Source organism: Rosa chinensis, chromosome 5 (assembly GCF_002994745.2).
Source record: "Rosa chinensis cultivar Old Blush chromosome 5, RchiOBHm-V2, whole genome shotgun sequence".
In the NCBI taxonomy this organism is placed as follows: domain Eukaryota; kingdom Viridiplantae; phylum Streptophyta; class Magnoliopsida; order Rosales; family Rosaceae; genus Rosa; species Rosa chinensis.
Window position 1 is genome coordinate 61,437,092 of NC_037092.1, and position 20,187 is coordinate 61,457,278.

Here is a 20,187-nt window from a genome sequence, read left to right on the forward strand (position 1 = left end):
CACATGTAAGTGCGTTGCATGCATCCGATTCCTAGATATCCTCCCAGGGACCATCGTCGGGGCCACTATATCGAAATAAGTTGAGGCAATCCAGACTACTACCATACCCCAAGTAAATCAAGTTCATCAGGGGTGCTTCCTCCACATATCCATTAACGGCAGCCCCAACCAAATTTGAGGAGAACAATTTACGAAGGAACATAGGATGATAGATATCCTCGCCAATCGAAGATGAGTCGCATACAGGAGGAGGAGGGGAGGTTTAGCCGTTGTTTCACACCTAGCATTATTCCTTTATTCAGCACTCTAAACTCCATTTAAAAAAAAAAAAAAAAAAAAAAAAATCCCATTTGTTCATGTGATTGACTTCGGCATGTTTCATTTCCTGGAAAATGGTGACGGATTTGAGTGCAGTGAACAAGATTGCTGCACAGATTAGGGATGATTACATTTGGGTAGGACTAGGACAAATTATTATGATGACGTTTATTTCTACGAGCCCAAGCTTGGTTAGAATTGGTAACGTGCAAAGCCATTCATAAGGCTTACAAAAGTTCCAATTCATCAATCAAATGTTTGTACAAATAGAGATCAAAAGGACCAACGCTCGGACTGAACAACAGTCGAGTAGACAAAACAAAGATAACTTGCCACAGAACTCTCGTCTCCAGTAGCAAGTAGCATAAAAGCACACAATAATTAACAAAAACGATCCACTTACTAGACTAGGCCCTCAAGTATTATCCGAACCAACAGGGAAGCTCACCTATAAGTGCCACCTTAGTCCACCTGCATCATTACCAAATAGATTTTAGTTACAAGGATAACATAGAAGTGTTGTCTAACCTTCAACACCAAAACATGAAATCCAAAGATAGAGGCCTTTTCATAAAAAGAATATCAACCAAAAGTAAATGGAGCACCTAGCCAGTATTTACGTGACTAAAAACCAACTGATGTCTGGAATAAACCTGAGCTAGCAGGGACCTAATTAATAAATACCCTGAGGACCTGAGGTAAGTCATTCTTAATCCTATTGGCAAAATAAATGCTCTCCGTGTTGATTATTAGCATAATATGAGCTATATTAGTGGCACTGCGATATTAAGTAGCAAATTTGTCATTCTCAAATTGCTGACCACCACTTGCGCAACAATTTTGCTTGTATATATGAAACACTAGCTGGAATATAGATAGCACACCCATGATAGTCTGACAGTTTCTGTTCCAATGCAGAGCTGACGACCACACATGTATACAGAAATGAATCCTATCTGACTCGCTGAAACTGTTCGACAAAAGCTGAAAATAGAACACAGACTCGAATGCCGGCCCACATATGCATGGGCAGCTGTGCTTAGTACTTTGCTATCAAACAATTATACAACTTCACAGATGCAACTACACCATCTATACATTCTCCTTTAAGCTATCTATAGCCCACCATAATCAAGCCAACCCCAGCCCTTGTAATGCCCTACATATGCTGATAATACCAAAACAATTTGACAATTGGATGGCTCAAGTACCACGAACCAGAATGTATAGGTTTAGGGTTCTGTAACAGGAATGTACACTGGATTGTTTATTAGGGAGAGCAACGGATGGTAACATAAGATCAACAAAATGCATAGGTTGGCGAGCCAAATACTTTTGAAACAAATTTTGATGGAAAAAGAAGTTCCTATAGTCCTGAAGAGATTCACAATCTGTTGAAAGTAAGAAAAGAAAGAAAAAGTAAACTGAAGAGAAGAGTTCCGTAACCTCAAGAAGCACCCAGAGTGATTTTTCCTATAGTTTGAAGGTCAAAGATCTCAATCCAGTAACCATCTGGATCCTTAATGAATGCTATCCCTTTCATCTTTCCTGCAAACGACATACACAAATTTAAGACCAATAATTAATATGCAATGAAACAAAAAGGAGCCTCAAAAACTGAAATTGTGGAAACAGTAAATGAGCCTCCAACAAGGAGCCTGAAGGAAGGTTTGTTGCTTTTTCAATTTTTTGTTCTTTCCGTTTTTCACTTTGTTTTAAAAAATACAAAATCCTAGAGAAAGAATAATAACTGGAAAGCACAGTTCTGGTGCCTATGAGACAATGATGCATGGATACAGTCACTAGCACTGCAGTTCAAAACAGGCATTAAAGTTGACATGGCAATCCTCAAACTTCAAACAGTATGGACATGGCTATAAAATTCACTTGACAGCGTAAGAAAGAATAATAACTGGAAAGCACAGTTCTGGTGCCTATGAGACAATGATGCATGGATAGTCACTAGCGCTGCAGTTCAAAACAGGCATTAAAGTTGACATGGCAATCCTCAAACTTCAAACAGTATGGACATGGCTATAAAATTCACTTGACAGCGTAAGAACTTCAATCATCAATTAAATACTTCATGATCTTTGCGTACATATTCTAATGGTTTGTTGTGACTATTCTATGCCAAGAAATCTCAAATCCACAACTACACAATTACTGAACTCCTCAGCTATCCAGATTTCAGTGTAACCCAGACAACATAAATTTTAACTTAACATAACCCAAAGCAAAGAAAATATGATGTTACGTATTCTAATGGTTTGTTGTGACTATTCTATGCCAAGTATAAGATCTCAAATCCACACCTACAGAATTACTGAACTCCTCAGCCATCCAGATTTCAGTGTAACCCAGATAACATAAATTTTAACTCAACATAACCCAAAGCAAAGAACATATGATGTTACAGTCGAAGATACACCTTTATGAATCACAATTCTGGAAGATATCTTTCATTTTTTTAAATTAATTTTTTCTTTTTCAGATGACACCTCTCAAAGGTTTCAGTATAAAATTAGAGGTGTTCCTGTCGCTAACTCAAGGAAAGTATTGATCCTTCCTTTAAATGAAACTGCCTGCTTTCATATATTATCCATTTACACAACATGATCAATCTCTACAAACTGATTCCAAGATTATCAATCTACTTTCTTACAAAGGAAATAAGGTGTCCCAAGCAATCTCCACCCGTTGTACCAGTCAATATTCATAGAGACAACTCTTAAAAATTTTAGGATAAAAATGAAATCTTACCATCGTCCAGCCTTTTCACAAATTCAACCCCCAGACGTTCAAATCTCTCGCATGCCTTTTTTGTGTCATCAACAGTGATGCCAATGTGTCCTGATTAACAAAATAAGATGGACAGGGTTAATGCCAGAATCTAGAATTTACCTACTAGATTTCCTACCCATGACCTAGAGATTACACATGCTTGATTAGCCCTCAAGCAGGCTAACGGACATAGCTAATTACATTCTTATTTTATAAGAGGCATGGACATATGTAGATGTTTGAGGAATATTAAATTTATTTACGATTGCAGCAATATGTGATAGTTGTTTAGTATTTAATTCTTCTCCCCGGTCAATCAGAAAAGTGGTCTCACATGATCCTAGGAAGCCTCGCAGGGGCATTCTCATCTATTAGTAATCAAAAACATTATTCCCCGAGCAAAAAGATAGCATCCTATATGATTTGCAACTATAAGTTTGCTGCTTTTTATTTGATAATGGTAACAGATGTACAGATTCCTGTATGCAAATCAACCCTGCCCTATAATTACGACAGCTAAGGATTGACAGCATTCTCCCATTCGTATAACATCATGCAAAATGTTTGACAAGACATATACCGGTACTATAAATATAGTTATAACAGCAAATCCGGGTACAATGAGTGCATTCTTGTCTGGAAATATAGCCAAAGACAGATTTGTGGGAAGAGTGAAGCATTTGGTGTATATCCTAAAATTTATGGTTATTGTATTGCAAATTAGCAACTGATCAAAAAGACCGAGTGCAAACGATTCTGGGGCCACACATACCACATAGTAATGCAAGACACAATATGTGGCATTTGGCATCAAATGGATAAGTTAGTCAAACTTATTTGAAGGAGAACAACTACATCACAAGAATTGTCAGTTTTGAGTTTTGACACATTCATAGAGCAATTTACGTACCAAAGCCACGAGGTTCTGAATTACCATTGTGGTATCCTTTGAATTCTGGATCACTTTCAGTACCCCAGTTACTGTAAAATGTCGGTCATTGTCAGATATTGACATAACACTATACCAAAAGAGTTGTGAGAAAAATAAGTACAAGAAGTTTTAAAACTCTTACTGTGTTAATTCAATTGTAGCCTTCTGACCAAAGGTCCAAACAGTTCTATCAACTGGGTTAGTTGGAGCTGAGGCAGCATCCTGCATCAGAAAAGGAAAATGAAATACATGTCTCTGCCATACACCAGTACCCATTCGAGTAATTAAAAGTCTCCATCTTTAACTCACAAGAGGTTTGTAAAAGCAAACTATCTTCCAGTAAGTACAGGCATATTACAAGATGTGAGAAACACGCCAGATGGTTTATAGAATAGCATAGGAAACTATTTGTAGTGTTGGAAAACCCAATAATCAATGTAAGCCTACCTAGCAAAGAACTGTTGCTGGTCCCAGTTTGTTTTTGTTTTCAGGCTCTTTAATTCATTCAAAAATAAAAATAAAAAATACGGAAACCTAGCAGTTAAGATATATCTTTGGAATAATATATATGATGATATTAACTCACCGCATAGCCCAGAAAGTACAAACTAAACTTCATTTCCGGAAAGTCCAGCCTCTTAAGTAGCCTGAAAAATTAAAGAAATAACCATCAACTTCCACCTAATGAGCTATTTCCAAAATCTAACAATTTACATGAGCATGAGCACATCATGCACACAAAAACAAGACAATCTAACAGTATCCAGAAATTGGTTCACATGGTGAATACAGGTGCATAGTCACCATGATAACACACAAAATCCAACTGATCACATATACTATTTCAAAATTTTCAATAATGCATGCATTGCCATGATATCATGTCCCAAATAAACTCGAGGATTCTGTGTTGGTATTACAGAATCCAGAGACATAACCACCACCGCTCAATAGTCATATATAGAGTTAAATTCATCTTCCAAAACATTTAGGCCAACTCCATGCGGTGGTAGACTGGTCTACCATTGCATCGAACTAGTGTACCACCGCACAGAGCCTATCTTGATTTATCGGTCAATGTGTTAATGACATAGAAAAGATGTATTCTTTTTCGGATACTCATGGTTCACACAATTCCAGACTGTAACAAACACGAGCTAACACCATATATTGCCAGTAACACATACAGAAGGAAGAGTAATTTATCATCAAGTCCAATGATCAATCGCAAGAGAACAAGAAGGTATGGGCTAAGTTTGGCACATTCCTTTGCTAAATAAATTTTGCAGCGGTGTAGTAAAACAGAAAAGCAATACAGTCAAAAATTCAATATTTTCATGCACCAAAAACCACATGAACTTGAAGAGAGGCAATGTTAACGCTAGCTTATACATGTCAAACACCTACATAATTTGATACACAATAACACACAACAATACAAAGGATGGAAAACAAAGACTTACGACATGCCCAAGACACGAGAGTAAAAATCAAGACTGACTTTGGGGTCCTTAATTCGAAACATCTGCAACCACGATTCAGGAAAAAAAAAAGTTGGCCAAATCAAAACCAAATAGCAGAGCAATAGTTTTCATAAACCATGTAACGGGAAGAAGCGATTGCATACAGTTTGTTGCATGATGTAGCCCTTAGTTTCTTCATCTGGGACGGCCTGGAGACCCGGATTCTTGAAAGGTGAATCTTTGTCATTGGAGGAGGCCATTGAAAACAACCGGAATCGGAACTTGGGACCCTGCAACACAAAAACAGTGATTGATTAGGTGGGAGAGAGTTGGGGGAGTGAAGAGAAAAGTTGTGGGGGGATTGGGACCTTTGGGTTAGGGGCAAAGAATGGGATTGTATAAGGGGATGATGATGGAGAGGGCCTGGGTCTGGGTGTGAATCGGATCAGGAGGGAGAGGCGGGAAAAAGCGGTTGTGATTGCCATGGGAGAATTGTGTGTGTGTGTGTGAGAGAGAGAGAGAGAGGGAGAGGGAGAGTTACCTTACTGCGTGTGTGTGAGTAAGAGACAGAGAGGGTGACCTTACTATCTGGTATTTATAACGATCTTTGTCTTTTGATTCCAAGGATTTTATCTTTGGGTTAATGCTCATACACCCCAAATTTGGGACAATACTTCTCATACACCCCAGTGTATTATTTTTGTTCCCTTTTACACAACTTTTTCTCACTTTCTTTCCTACCTACCCGTCTTTTCAAAATCCCTACCATTAGTACCCCTTTGTTGTTTTGGTTTGTTAGAGTCTGCATCTGCATATGTCTCTTTCATAAATTTATATATGTCGTTTTAGAAACGTGGTGGGCCCATCAGAGTTTGTTTCATTTGAATATATGTATGAAGCTGACAGTCATCCTCTAATTCGAAAGGTAAACAGTACAATTTACTATTCATAATTTCAATTGTAGACAGACTTGAGCTTGTTGCTATATGCAAACATACTACTAAAGAACTGCAGAAAGAGAGAGAAAAACTGAGAAAATTAAAAACCTATCGGGACAGCCTTGATAGAGAATCTCTCAATTACTGGGATATTATTTATAGACTTCAGACTAGAATCTATAAGATAGAAGAAGAGATAGAAAATCTCCTATATGTTCTGGAAGAGGAACAAAAACCTCTGAATTATTTGAGCATTGGTTAGATCCGCACCCTCACTGGTATCAGAGCTTGTAAAAGGCTCAAAGGAGAACCCCTCCTTAATGGGGACAATGTCAGAATTGTTACTAGAAAAATAAATTCTCTACTAAAAGCTTCTGATGAGAAATATCAGAAGATGTTACTAGAAATATCTAGATGTCAGTCGACACTAGAAACAATACCTGCTATAATCCACCAATTAGAAAGATTGGAAAACAAACTGGATTATATCAAAGATCTTCCAAAAACGGAAGAAGAAAGACTGACAAGTGTCAGTAGAAAAATCAAAGAACAGCAAAAAACGCTGGAATCTATACTGAAGGACAAGAAATTGCCTACAGTAAAAAAGAAGACTAATGGGTTCAAACCATTAGAGAAACCAGACTCAAATCGTGTTCCTAACATGATTTTTCTGGAACCATCTACTAGTCAGACTAGTATCCGGTATGAAAATCCGGAGAATACAGAAAAAAGAGAAATGAAGATGTTAAGCATCTTTGGAAAAAAGAAAGGAGTTCAACTCCTAAATTCTGAAGAATTTGAATACAATGAAATCGAGCATGAGGTAAAAAACTCCTCAATTCCAAAGCTAGATTTCAAACAGATCTACCGACGGGGAACATTTGACCTGATGGACAGCCATCATTTCAAAATACTTGAATTCACAACCCCCTCAACAACAGGAGAAACAGATCTCTTGATGATCACCCCTGCTGAAGTTGCCAGAGCACAAGCAAAGCAATACCAATTTATGCACATTGGAGCAGTCCAAGTCGGCATAAAGCTATTGGCAAGAGAAGGCATCAACTGTTCAGTCCTATGTGTCCTGCAAGACAACAGACTGACAGACTTCCAAGCTAGTCTGTTTGGGACTTTAGAAGCATCATTATGCAACCAGGTAGCATATTTCAACTGCTTCCCCAACTTTTCAACCAGCTTGAAAGATGCAGCCCACTGCCTCAGACTGAGAGTCAAGACAGACGGGATCTCAATGAAAGAAGAAATGCAAGAATTGGCAATAGTATACAGAGTATACTATAAACTGATGAGCACCACAGTGGAACCAAAGACAAGGATCTCCAACATCCCTGGTCTCACTACTGGATTCCTCACCAACCAGAAGAACCATTCACAGCAGATTCACAAGGTTGCTTGGAATGAAGTAACTTTTCCTCTTGAATGGAAACTGTCCGGTCCAAAAAAGCTGCCGGAAAGAGCAAAAGCAAAGATCTACGAGAGTAGACGCACTGGAGAAATCAGCCTCAACTTTGAAGATCACAGGAAAAGTGATGTCTGTCCTGAAAACATCAGGATAAACAACAATCTTCTGAGAAGAAGCTACAGCACCAGAGAAGCCGGTGTCAGTGGTACAAAACCCACTATTGAAGAACCAATATCAGAAGAAGATCTAGAAGCTGATCTATGCAGACCAGTCCATATGCTCAGAGCTGAGAAGCTCTATGATCTTTACAAAGAAGCTGAGAATTGTGAAAGTCCTGAACGATTAGAAAAACTAATCGAGGAAATGAAAGAATTCAAATACAGAAAGACAAGAAAAGTCTTTCCTTACCAAGATGTTGAAATGGAAGAAGGAGGAAGCTCCAGAACTTTCATAAAAAAAGAAACAAGGGAAGTGAAACTCCCAGTTCAGAAAGCCCCCACGGGTAAAAAAGGAGAAAGAAATTCTCAAAGATTCGTCCCCGAGGACAATCTGCCAAGAGTTCCGATCACGAACTATGGCATCTGGTTGAATCTAGACAAGAGTCTAGACAAAAGAAAAACTATTGACCAATGGGTAGATAGCCTGATGATGGCTTCTGCACTGACCCTTGGAAAATTTGAAGCACCAGATTTGCAGGTGTACTATGAAACTACTCTCACTGGAGTAGCAAAAAAGTACTACCTATCTTTCAAGGAAACTACCAGAGGAAGAGACTGGCTTGAAGAGATAAAAATTCAAAGTCTCCGTATGATTTTGCAGTACCCCTGTACGATCAATTCTGTGAAGATCTCTCAAATCTGAGTGAGAAAGCCAAAGAAACGGCAAAGTCGAATATCTATGCTCTCAAGATCTGTGACATGAGATATTTCGAAGAATACCAGAAATTCTTCAAGAAAAAGAAGAATACTCAGCAGCATAAACAACCTAGCAAGAAAGCTTGCAGATGTTGGTTGTGTAAAGCTGAAGGGCACTATGCCAATGAATGCCCGGAAAAGGGTAACAGATCTACTAAAGCTCTCTTTGAAGAATATGAGCAAATAGTAGAGGTAGCAAACATGAAAGGCTACGAAATAGCCTATTCTGATGATGAAGATGACGACAGGTCAGTCTATTCTGCCTGGTCTGAAGAAGAAGAAAGTTCATCAGAAGAGTCTGAGATAGATTCTGAAGTAGAGTACTTCGAATCCAGACAAATGAACGTTTTGAAAGTCAAAAACTGGGAAGAAAGCAAGACAGAATCCTTCATGTCTTCTTATCAGGTGAACCCTGGTTCATTCGTCTGTGACTACTGTTTATGTCACGAGAAGAATGGTCTCCCTATGTTCTGTGAAGAGTCTAAAAAGACGTATCACAAAGAATGCTTCATAGCTGAAGCAAGAAGAAAAACCAAGAATGGTCTTGTCAGCCAATGGGTTGAGCAAGAATATGAAGAGTATTTCGCTGAGAAAAAAGCGAAAGAAGTTGAAACTCTGTTCCAGGAAACCATGGAACAAACAAAGAATGTTGCAACAACTGTAGTCCAAGAAACGACTATGGAACAACCATCTTCCTCAGAAATAAAGGAAGAAATCATCGGTGAAGAAACAATCGATGAAGATATTGAACTGGTTGAAATACCAGAAAATGTTCATCTCTTAGAAAGACAAGAGATAGCTGCGGATACTGGTACATGGGATCTACTTGGCCAACCTTCCGGCAAGTTTGACTACAAAGTCAGATATGATCCTCCCCCCTGGTTCAGTAATCCAGACAGCAAGGAAATAACTCCTACAGATTGGGATGATGATGACAAATCACCCACTCAGGAAAATGTTCCAGAAGAATGTAAACCATTCATTCCAACGGAATAAGCTCAAGAAAATGAGCCTCACCAATCGAAAGTCGTCTCTACAAGTAGATACAGCAACTACATAGAGATCGGACTCAAGTTCCCTGATCACAGGAAATATCATCTACATGCTTTTGTAGATAATGGATCAGGTTTTACTGTTGCAAAGAGATTTGCAATTCCAGAAGAACTCTGGAACGAAGACAAGAAAAAGTCAGCTACTGGTGTTACATTTGATGGAAGCCATCTCACCATGAAGAAAGTAGCAAAAAATGTTCATATCACCATTGGTGGAGGAACATTTATCATCCAGAATGTTTGGCAATCTGAAGGCCAAGGATCTGATTTCTTGTTGGGCAATGATTTTATTCTCCAACAAAGATTCATTCAGGATGAAGAAGCGATAGGCTTCAGAAAAGGAGAACGGGTGTTCTGGGCTGACCGCCTCCCACATGCATTCAGTGTGACCGGTCCCGGTTTTACTACTCAGTATCAGAGATCGCAACAGAATAGTGGTGATCTTACCCCCTACAAACCCAAATTTCAACCCATACTCCAAATCAAACAACAAGAAGAACTGCTTGTTGAAGAATCTTCAGAAGAAGAAGAAGAAGCTAGTGAAGATGAAGAAGCTAGTTTCATCCACGAGCACAACCTCAAGCACTTTCAGAACAAGCTTGAGTCTCAACAAACTCCCACTCTTGACAAAATCAAGAAACTACTCGAGCAGAATGTGGATACAAATCCTCAGAAGTTTTGGGAAAAAGACCCAGTGGTCTGTGAATTGAGATTGCATGACATGAATGCTATCTGCCATGTCAAAGCCATTCCTCAGTACAAAGAGGAAGATCAAAAAGAATTCAGAAGTGATATTGAAGATCTCCTGAAGAAGAGATTAATTCAACCTTCCACTAGCCCTCATCATGCTCCAGCATTCTACGTGAGAAATCATGCAGAGAATCTAAGAGGAAAAGCTAGAATGGTTATTGACTATAGAGATGTCAATAAGAAGACTGTCAAAGACGGATATCAGATCGCTCAAGTCAGAGTCCTGATCAACCAGCTCAGAGGAGCTAAAGTCTTTTCGAAATTCGATGCAAAGTCGGGTTTCTGGCAGGTCAAGATGCATCCTGAGAGTGTACCTCTCACTGCATTTGGAACACCACAAGGTCATTACGAGTGGCTAGTAATGCCTTTTGGTCTCAAACAAGCTCCCTCAATCTTTCAAAGAAAGATGGACAACATCTTCAAGCATGTAGCGGAGTTCTGCGTCGTCTACATAGATGACATCCTGGTCTTCTCCAAAAACAGAGAAGAACACATGAAGCACCTCCACGAGGTAGCAAAGCTGATAGTCCAGCATGGAATTATCCTAGGTGAGAAGAAAATCTTCTTTATCCTCGATGAAGTTGATTTCCTAGGAATAAACATCAAGAATGGAGTCATAAAGCTCCAACCTCACATCCTTGAAAAGATCTGGAAGTTCCCAGACACAATTCCTGATGCTAAGAGTCTAGAGAGATTCCTTGGTGTCATAAATTATGGGAGAGATTTCATCCCTAGAATCTCAGGGTTAACAGCAATGTTATCTCCCAAGACAAGTTCCAAAAGGAAATGGAACTTCACAGAAGATGATGAAAAGATCGTGAAGCAGATAAAAAACCTCTGCAAGAACCTCCCTCCTCTTCAACAACCAGAAGAGAATGATGAAATTATCCTCCAGACAGATGCGAGTGATAATTACTGGTCCGGTGTTGTTCTGGCGAGAGCGCCTGGAACTAACATTGAAAAGATCTGCAAATTTTGTAGTGGCAAGTTCAGCCCTGCAGAACTGAATTATCCCACAGGGGAAAAAGAAATTTTAGCTGTCAAGAAAACAATTTTAAATTCTCCAGCTTATCTGGGAAAAACCTTTACTGTCCGCACCGATTGTGCTAGAGTAAAGAATTTTAAAAATTTTAAACTTGACAAAGCTGCTGATAGAGGAAGATTAGCCAACTGGCAATTGTTTCTTAACCAATATGATTACACTGTTGAATTAATTGCAGGAAACAAGAACTATCTTCCAGACGCATTGACCAGAGAACTGGCAATGTTCAGCCAAAGAGAAGACGACGAAGGTCGTAATCCCAGAAGCAGAAGGACTGGGAAAGAACAGGAATCTGAAGAAGATCCAAAAGAAACCAAGGAGAAAATCCTTAAAAGGTTTCTGCTAAGCTCAAAAGGCTTGGCCTCAACTGATCAATCCCAGGGTAAAGGATTGGCTAGCCCGTCTCAAACGGCAGACGGTAAAGGCACATCAAGACCGTTGACGGCTGCTGCTTTGCCAAAAAGCAGACCAACTCCTAGTGGAGTTATAAATGTTTTTAATAATGAATTAAGAACTTTTGATACTCCTGTGTTCAGAACTGGCAGGAGACTAGCGTATCACCAGAAGGCAATCCTGGACAATCTCTTATTTGCCTTTCAAGAAAGAAGCAGTGGATTAATGTTCCCAGCTCTGTTTGCATTAGCTGAAGAACTCTACGAGAATGGTAGACCACAAGGTGAAGAGCTTCATACACAGCAGAGTGCTGTAAGGAAAGAAAAATTATCCTTCCTTGAAAGTCCAGAAAGTGCTAGGGTCCCTATCATAGCACTCAATGAATCAGACTGGTATGAATTCCATAATCTGATAGGAAGGCACAATCCTGAAAACCTAGTTCCTCCAACCCTCTTTATCGTCTCAGGACCGTATGTTGGAAGATACCTGGTAAATGTTCAGAGTGAACATCCTCAAGAACACAAGCTATGGCTTGTTGAAAATGGTTTTGTCCATAATTTATGGACTAAAACTAATGATGATCTAAGAGGCTTGCCGCCTATTATTGTCAACACGGTCAAGAACATCAGAAAAGACAACTGTATGCTTCGTCTGAAGTTCAGATCCACACCTCCTGAATGGATCCAGAAGACAGATGGTGAAGTTGAATATATTCCTCCATATCATTATGTGAGAATTATTCAAAGAAGATATCTTCAACCAGCCTGTGTAGCATACAACGGCCAACCGAATTCTAGCATTCCTTGGATGAAGGCCATGGCTCTTGACTACATCAAAAAGATCATCTCTGAAGACAGCAACAACACATTCCTGGCAGCAGGAGAAAAGACAATTATCACTGCTTACGATCATCCTGACGTAGTCAGCAGCGATATATTCCTATCTCTAACCAGAAAAGAGATAGACTCGACAATGGCATGCATGCGTTGGGTGGAGAAACTTGAAAATGACAACCACTACAAGATGTATGTTGATACAGACGTCGAGGATAATGCAACAACAACTCGCATGGCCCAGACAGACAACAACTCCTTTGTCTTTGGCCACCATTCTGAAAAGGACGAAAACATGTGAAGCTACAGGTGAAGAATCAGCACCAAAATAGCAACTGTAGAACTTTAGACTTTTCTAAAGCTACTTTTGCTTTTTCCTTTTCAAAAAGAAAAGGTTAAGTGAAAAACATTTCACTTGTTCCTTTTGCTTTTCCCAGACCGACCTCCACCAGCAGGAGCACTACGAAAAGCAGAAGTCACGGAGTTGTCCTGTACATTTTTGTATTTTGAATTCTAGTTTGAGTTCCGCTCCCTATATAAGGAGCTTCAGCTTCTCTTAGTAGGCATTCGAAAATTAGATCAGAAAAACCTCTCTGAAAAAATAGAATAGCAGTGTGCTTCCTTTCCTGTTTAGGTGTGAAGTAGTGTGCTTTCAATACAAGTAAGTAACTGTTCTCATTCTTATGGATAGCTAAACAGCTTTTGCTGTTTACCTGAGAATGAGGCTCTGATTGTCTAAAGTTTTATATGTATATTTGAATAAATAAATTCAGATGGATGTTCACCCACTTCTTTAATTTATAAAATGTTTATGTCATTATCTTTACATTTTGTACTCATATTTATCATGCATAGTTTACTATGTCAAAGTTTGAATATTCGAATGCATACATGCATCCCATGGAAAGCTAAAGTTCTAAAGCTTTACTGTTCAGCCAAAAGAATCAGTTTTAAAACAAAAAAATTAGGACAAGCAGCAGTGATTCCGCCCTGTGAGTAGCCGTTTAGACAGGAAGTCGTTAGGCGAAATGTGGCATGTTGAAGGCTAGTCTTGTTTTTGTTTTAATGTTTTTTATTGTTTCCTTTTGACTGAATAGAACGGTAGAAGAATCTAAGGTCAACATAGGATACAGAGGGCATTTGTTTGTTAAAACTATCCATGTGAGTCTTTGTCTTTTGTCAATAGTAAAATACCAAAGTGTTGGGCAGTTGGGAAAAATACCAAGGATTTTTGGGAATGCGGGAATTACCCCTTTATCTTTCTAGAGGAATCGGTTTGGCACTTGGCGGTGTGTGTAATTCGGACCCTGTTTCTTTTGATAAAAATGTTCGGACCGGTGGGTAGAAGAATTTTTAGTTTTATATTTTTAAAATTTGGAGAATTTTTATTCTAAAAAATATGGAGACTCGAAACTACTTTTATGTGTTTTGAAAACTCAATCGAGACACATTCTAATTTTTTTTATATATTTATAATTAATTATTTTATTAATTCAGAATTGCTTATGGCATTTTTGGAGAAGCAATCCAAAACAGTCTCATAAAAGCGCTTTTTAATTTGACAAAAGCGCTCTAAACTAGGAAGCTTGTGAAAATCACTTTCTTTAGTTAAAAATTAAAAATTAAAAATTAAAACCACTTTCAAGTGCTTCAAAAAACTACCCAAAGACACATTTTGTATTTTTTGTAATTTTTTTTTTTATATTTATAACAAATTTTCCTTATTATTTAAAACTTGTTTATGACTCTTAGAAGCAAATCCCAAATAGGTTCTAAGTTCTTTTTTTTTAACCCTAAAAAATAAAAACAAAACATAGTCTCAAATTGACCTTCTAATCTCTTCCTGCATTCCCCGAGGTTACTCCTTAAATAAATTATCTTCTTGAATTTCAAATGTAGATTTTAACGGGGTAAATTTTCTTTAAGGATTAATTTCAGTTTACCCCCCTGAGGTTTGGGGGTGTTATCATGTCACTCCCTCGACTTTCAATTTTGAATTTTTACCGCCCAAACTTTCCAATTTCAGTCAGTCATGTCCAATTTCTCAGATTCCGTCCAAATTGGATGTTAATTTTGACAATCTAACCCACTTTGAGGGCTAAAATGGTCATTTCAAGACAAAAAAAACTCATATGTGTCCTTAAAAGGCTTCAAATTGGGTTAGATCGTCAGAATTAACGTCCAATTTTGACGGAATCTGAGAAATTGAACATGACTGACTGAAATTGGAAAGTTTGGGGGGTAAAAATTCAAAATTAAGAGTTAAGGAGGTGTCATGATGACACCACCAAACCTCAAGGGGGTAAACTGAAATTAATCATTTCTTTAATTTCTTAGATGTAAGCAAACCCCAAACGCATGCATAGCAAAGGGGACATAAATAGAATAATTTTGATCTTCTAAAGATACTCAAATACATATGAAATGCTTGTTTAGGTTTTTACCAGTAGAAAGCATTCCAAAGCATATCTTTCAAAAAAACCTAAATATTTGGGTTCATCTCAAAGCCTTCCAAAGCGTTAAGCATTTAAGCATGCCAAAGATAAATAGTGGATTGCCATTTGCAATTATTTGCTTCCTTTAACAACACATGCTGAACAAATCTACATTGTGTCACATACATAAAAAAGTATTTTGTTTCAAATTTCAACCTTCTTACACATTCATCGAAATTTAACTATGATAATTCTATGTGGGTTTGTGGATTAGTACTTGTTGTTGGTAACTTGATCATCAAACATTCATTAGATTCCATCTCAAATGTAGTTCATCTTACATTCTAGTGTCACAATGTTGTCTCGATCCGATTTTCGTTGTCGTCCTGCAGGTGAAAATTTGAAAGTGAACATATCTTGAAACCCTTAAAAATGATTCAGTTTTGAATTTATCTCTGTCTACACTAGTATACTTCATAACTAAAATACTAGTGATCAGATAAGTTTGTAGGTTGTCCTATGATAGTAGATTATAAGTCTTGAAAAGTTTTGTTAACATTATAAGAATATAACATATAGTCTGTTGACAATGTAATAAGGATATCTCCTTTCCCTTATAATTCTACAATGCAGCTGCAAAGAGAAAATTGTGTCTCATAATCATAATGATCATTTCATATTTTTATTGTTTAGTTTTAATTTCTGCAATCTTGAAGATGTCAATTTTTTTGTTTTTTTTGAAGATGTCATTAGAAAACACAAATGTCCGACCACTTCATAGTCATAATGCCTCTAATGTCTCATACTCTAAAGACAACAAATAATTCAAAGTATTGAAAATACTTGTATTTGTTTTAGGGAAACGATATTTGAGAGAATTAAGTCGTAATTTCATTGATAATAGAGACCTCTTTATATAGAGGATTACAAGGCATAGAATCAGAGTTGTACAAGGAAACGTAATATTACATTGATTGGATATCTCCAAGATTCTCCGATATTATCTCTAATTCTGACCCTATTGCCACTAGGTCAAGTAACCTAGAGTTTGGGCCAGACACATATTTTGGATTTACTTGAACACTCCCCCTTATGTCGGCCAAACGTGGTGCTCCTCTCGTTGCCTCATTAAAAATCTTGCCTAGTAATAAAAACCTTGTGGGATAAAAATTATCTTGGTCGAAGGGGAAAAAGAGCACAACACACCCTTCACGTTTCAAGACCATACACGTAAACATCTCCCCCTGATGACTACGGTCATGGGAGTTCGGATAACTTCCGTAAACGATGCTACCAACATGTTTCTCGAAAGTGGAATTTAGGCAATGACTTAGTGAGCAAGTCTGCCATACTGTCCTCAGATCGAACCTAGTTCGCTTTGATCTTGAGGAGAGTCTGTTCTTGCTGATTATGCTTGGTGTTCTGTTCTTGCTGATTATGCTTGGTGTTGTCACTTTTGATTTAGCCTTGATTCATTCGTTCAAAACAAGCAACATTATTCTAAATGCTCATAAGCTATCTGTGGTAGACTTCAAACAACAATTGTTCGAACATGCGGAATTATGGATCCAATCCATATACATTCACGAACCACTTCGTGAAGAATAATAATCTCTACATGGTTCGAAGATATAGCAACTAGCTAGGGTCTGTTCTGTAGACCTCCTAGATATTGCGGTCTTACCCATGGTGAACACTTAACCAGTTTGGGAATGACATTTGTGTGGGTCAGAGAGATATCCAATACAGTAAAATCTTCCAAAACACATGTCGTTTTGGGATGGGATTAGAGGAATGAAAAAGAGGTATTTAACCAAGCACACTCTTCTCTTAGAAGCGTTATAGAACGCACATTTGGAGTTTGGAAAAAAAAGTGGAAGATTTTAAGGGACATGCAAGGTTATTCATTTGAAAAGCAAGTGAAGATTGTCATTGCTACCATGACACTTCATAATTATATACGGAGACATGCACATGGTGATAGACATTTTGTCCGCAGTGAAGAAAGAGAAGGTTATGGGTCAAGTGGTGAGATAGAAATGGATGATGATGTAGAAGAAGAATATCATGGTCACGGTGCACAAGAAATGGAAGCAATAAGAAATAGCATTACTCAAAGTTTGATGAATGCGCGTAATAACGTGAACATTTGATGTGAACTAGAAACCATGATTTATAATAATATAGTCACCATGATTTATAATCATATTGTCCAATATTAATCAAATAGTCACCATGCTTTATAAAAATTCAAAGTTAACAAAAATTAATACGGACATAATAAAGATTAAAAATAATAACAAGATCATTTGAACAACATTGTTTTATATACAATTAATTAAGGCAAAATAATCTCTCATGTCCAATTTGGTCATTCCACAAATAAAAAGCACAAGCCAGTTTGATTTACCAAACACTTTGCCACTGCTTCTGCCACTGACAGCTCTTATAAAAAGCCAGTTTACCAAACACTCAGCAGCTTTGCTTTTCAGCCACTTATTCTCAGAAATAAGCAGAAGCCGGCTTTTATGAAAAGCCCAGCCCTACCAAACAGTCTTTTGAAGATTAAAACAAGGCGGGGAACAAAAATTTCTAAGTTTCACACTTGCATTATTTTTCTCACTTTGAACGACAAACCCTAACCTCACTTCCTCCTCCATTCTCAACCCGACCCCAAACTCGACCTCCTCCTCCATTCTCTAGCTCAGACCCCGACCCCGACCCCAACCTCCTCCTCCTCCTTTCTCCTCCTCCAACCTATCCTTCGACGTCGATTGTAACCTGTGAGTGAAGGAGGCTGTAATCCGCCTCTACTTATGCCTCCTTTTTTCGTCCTTTTTCCCTCAAGCTTTACCCTAATCCTTTTACTCGATCTCAGCCTCTATGGCCCCAAACGAGGACGTTTTGGTTGAAGAAAGAATTGCAAATAGTCCAGAGCCCATGAAGGATTGAATTCTGGTGGTTGGTTTGGTGTTAGTTGTTGGACTGCTTCTTAGCCTTTAAGTCTGAAAATAGAGTTTGCTTGTCAAATTTCCTTTCTTTATCGACCTTTTGTTTTCGAGTTTTAGTGTATCTTTAGTATGAATTGATTTGTTGCTTTTTTTTTTCTGGGGATTTCTTTCTATAGTTGCAAATTTATATCTTTTGCGAGTCTTTTGTGCCGGAGACTGTCACTCTCTGTTACCAAGCGCCAGAGGTTTTGCTTGGGTCCACAAATTACTCGACTCGGCGGACATTTGGGCCTTCCGCTGCATCTTCGGTACTAGGCCTGGCAACGTGCGGGTACGGTGCGGGTTCTTAACGGGTCGGGTTCTTAACGGGCCGACCCGGTAAGAACCCGTTAGCTTAACGGGTTTCGCGGGCCAAACCCGGCGGGTTTGCGGGTTTTCCGTTGGAACCCGTTAAAACCCATAAACATTTTTTTTTTTTTTTAACTTTTTATCAAGGCAGAAATATCACTTTGGTCATCGAACTATGGCTCGCTCGACACTTTGGTCATCCAACTTTTAAAAATTTCATTTTGGTCATCGAACTATATCATCACATATCACTTTGGTCATTCTGTTTGTTTTCTCTGTTAACTCCAAGGGTATTTTAGAGATTTAAAGGTTTACTCGCCATTTTTATAACTTAATCCAACTTTTCCCGCCTAAACATAAAACTTTAACCAATTTTGCCAACTTTTCCCTCCTTTTATAATTCCTCAATTTATTAAATCAATATTTTTCTTCCTATTATATTCCCTCACTTTGAATCATTCTCTGACTCGATTATTTTTCTTTGTTGCATGCTTTGATTATTGATGATGAATGCATGAATAAAAGGAAGGAAAAGTTGGCAAAATTGGATGGAGTTTTATGCTTAGGCGGGGAAAATTAGATTAAGTTATAAAAATGGCGGGTAAAACATTTCATCTCCAAAATACCCCTGGAGTTAACAGAGAAAACGGAGAAAACTGACGGAATGACCAAAGTGATATATGGTGATATAGTTCGATGACCAAAATGAAGTTTTTAAAAGTTGGATGACCAAAGTGTCAAGCGAGCCATAGTTCGATGACCAAAGTGATATTTCTCCCTTTTATCAAAGCAACTCAAACCAATTAAGACTTATGTATATAACCCCAATTTCTCTATATGAACTTTTTTGGTTTTCTATTTTGAAATTTTTTATTTTCTATCTTTTTAGATTTTTTTTCCTTTCCTTTTTTGACAAAAAATAATTCACAAATCACAATTATACGACGATCCAACGGTCAGACCCTCACAAATCACCTAGAGGATCATCTTTACCGATTTATACGATGATCCAATGGTCGGATCCTCACGGATCGCCCTTAGGTTCATTCTCTCAAAATTATACGAAGATCCAACGGTCAGATCACCTAGAGGATCATCTTTACCGATTTATACGATGATCCAACGGTCAGATCCTCACGGATCGCCCTTAGTTTCATCCTCTCAAAATTATACGAGGATCCACCGGTCAGATCCTCACGGATCGCCCTTACATTCATCCTCTCAAAATTATACGAAGATCCAACGGTTGGATTGTCCCGGATCGCCCTTAGAATCATCCTCACAAAATTATATGACGATCCAACGGTCGGATCCTCACGGATAGCCTTTTGATTCATCTTTGTAAAATTATACGAAGATCCAATGGTTGGATCGTCCCAGATCGCCTTTAGAATCATCCTCACAAAATTATACGACGATCCAAAGGTCGAATCCTCACGGATCTCCTTTTGAATCGTCTTTTCATAATTATACGAAGATCCAATTGTCGGATCCTCATGGGGAATAAGAAAAATTATAAAAATACCCTAGTTGAAAAAAAAAAAAGAAAAAAAAAAAGGGGAACCCATATGGGTAATGGGTTTTTGGGAAGGATTTTAAGTTAACGGGTTCCAAT

At 38.1% G+C, this 20,187-nt stretch overlaps 2 protein-coding genes across 3 annotated transcripts in view; both read right to left on the reverse strand.

Annotated features, from left to right (window-relative positions):
• Positions 1-539: 539 nt before the first annotated feature.
• Positions 540-6,073, reverse strand: LOC112165547 (lactoylglutathione lyase). Of its 2 annotated transcripts, none has more exons than XM_024302097.2 (9): positions 6,038-6,073; positions 5,661-5,786; positions 5,497-5,558; positions 4,620-4,680; positions 4,176-4,255; positions 4,013-4,083; positions 3,082-3,171; positions 1,765-1,866; positions 540-789 (listed from the first exon to the last, which is right to left on the reverse strand). In XM_024302097.2, the coding sequence occupies exons 2-8, from the start codon at positions 5,754-5,756 to the stop codon at positions 1,766-1,768; spliced, it is 561 nt and encodes a 186-aa protein (XP_024157865.1). In that variant the 5' UTR covers positions 5,757-5,786; positions 6,038-6,073; the 3' UTR covers positions 540-789; position 1,765. The 2 variants fall into 2 exon arrangements, with proteins under 2 accessions (XP_024157865.1, XP_024157863.1); XM_024302095.2 differs by lacking the exon at positions 6,038-6,073 and adding an exon at positions 5,865-6,017.
• Positions 540-20,187, reverse strand: part of LOC112165551 (lactoylglutathione lyase) — an 80,693-nt gene continuing 61,045 nt past the window's right edge. Inside the window, exon 6 of the mRNA XM_024302105.2 lies at positions 540-789. The gene's annotated coding sequence lies outside the window, so the exon portion shown is untranslated. The remainder of the gene's footprint in view (positions 790-20,187) is intronic.

What these genes read in the sequence shown, in the direction of transcription:
- LOC112165547 (XM_024302095.2), bottom strand. Translation starts at nt 5,981, where the DNA reads ATGGCAATCACAACCGCTTTTTCCCGCCTCTCCCTCCTGATCCGATTC. An exon ending in TCTCGTGTCTTGGGCATGTC is followed by an intron (nt 4,681 to 5,496) that starts GTAAGTCTTTGT and finishes TTAATTTTTCAG; the next exon opens with GCTACTTAAGAGGCTGGACT. An exon ending in TGTGAAAAGGCTGGACGATG is followed by an intron (nt 1,867 to 3,081) that starts GTAAGATTTCAT and finishes TGTCGTTTGCAG; the next exon opens with GAAAGATGAAAGGGATAGCA.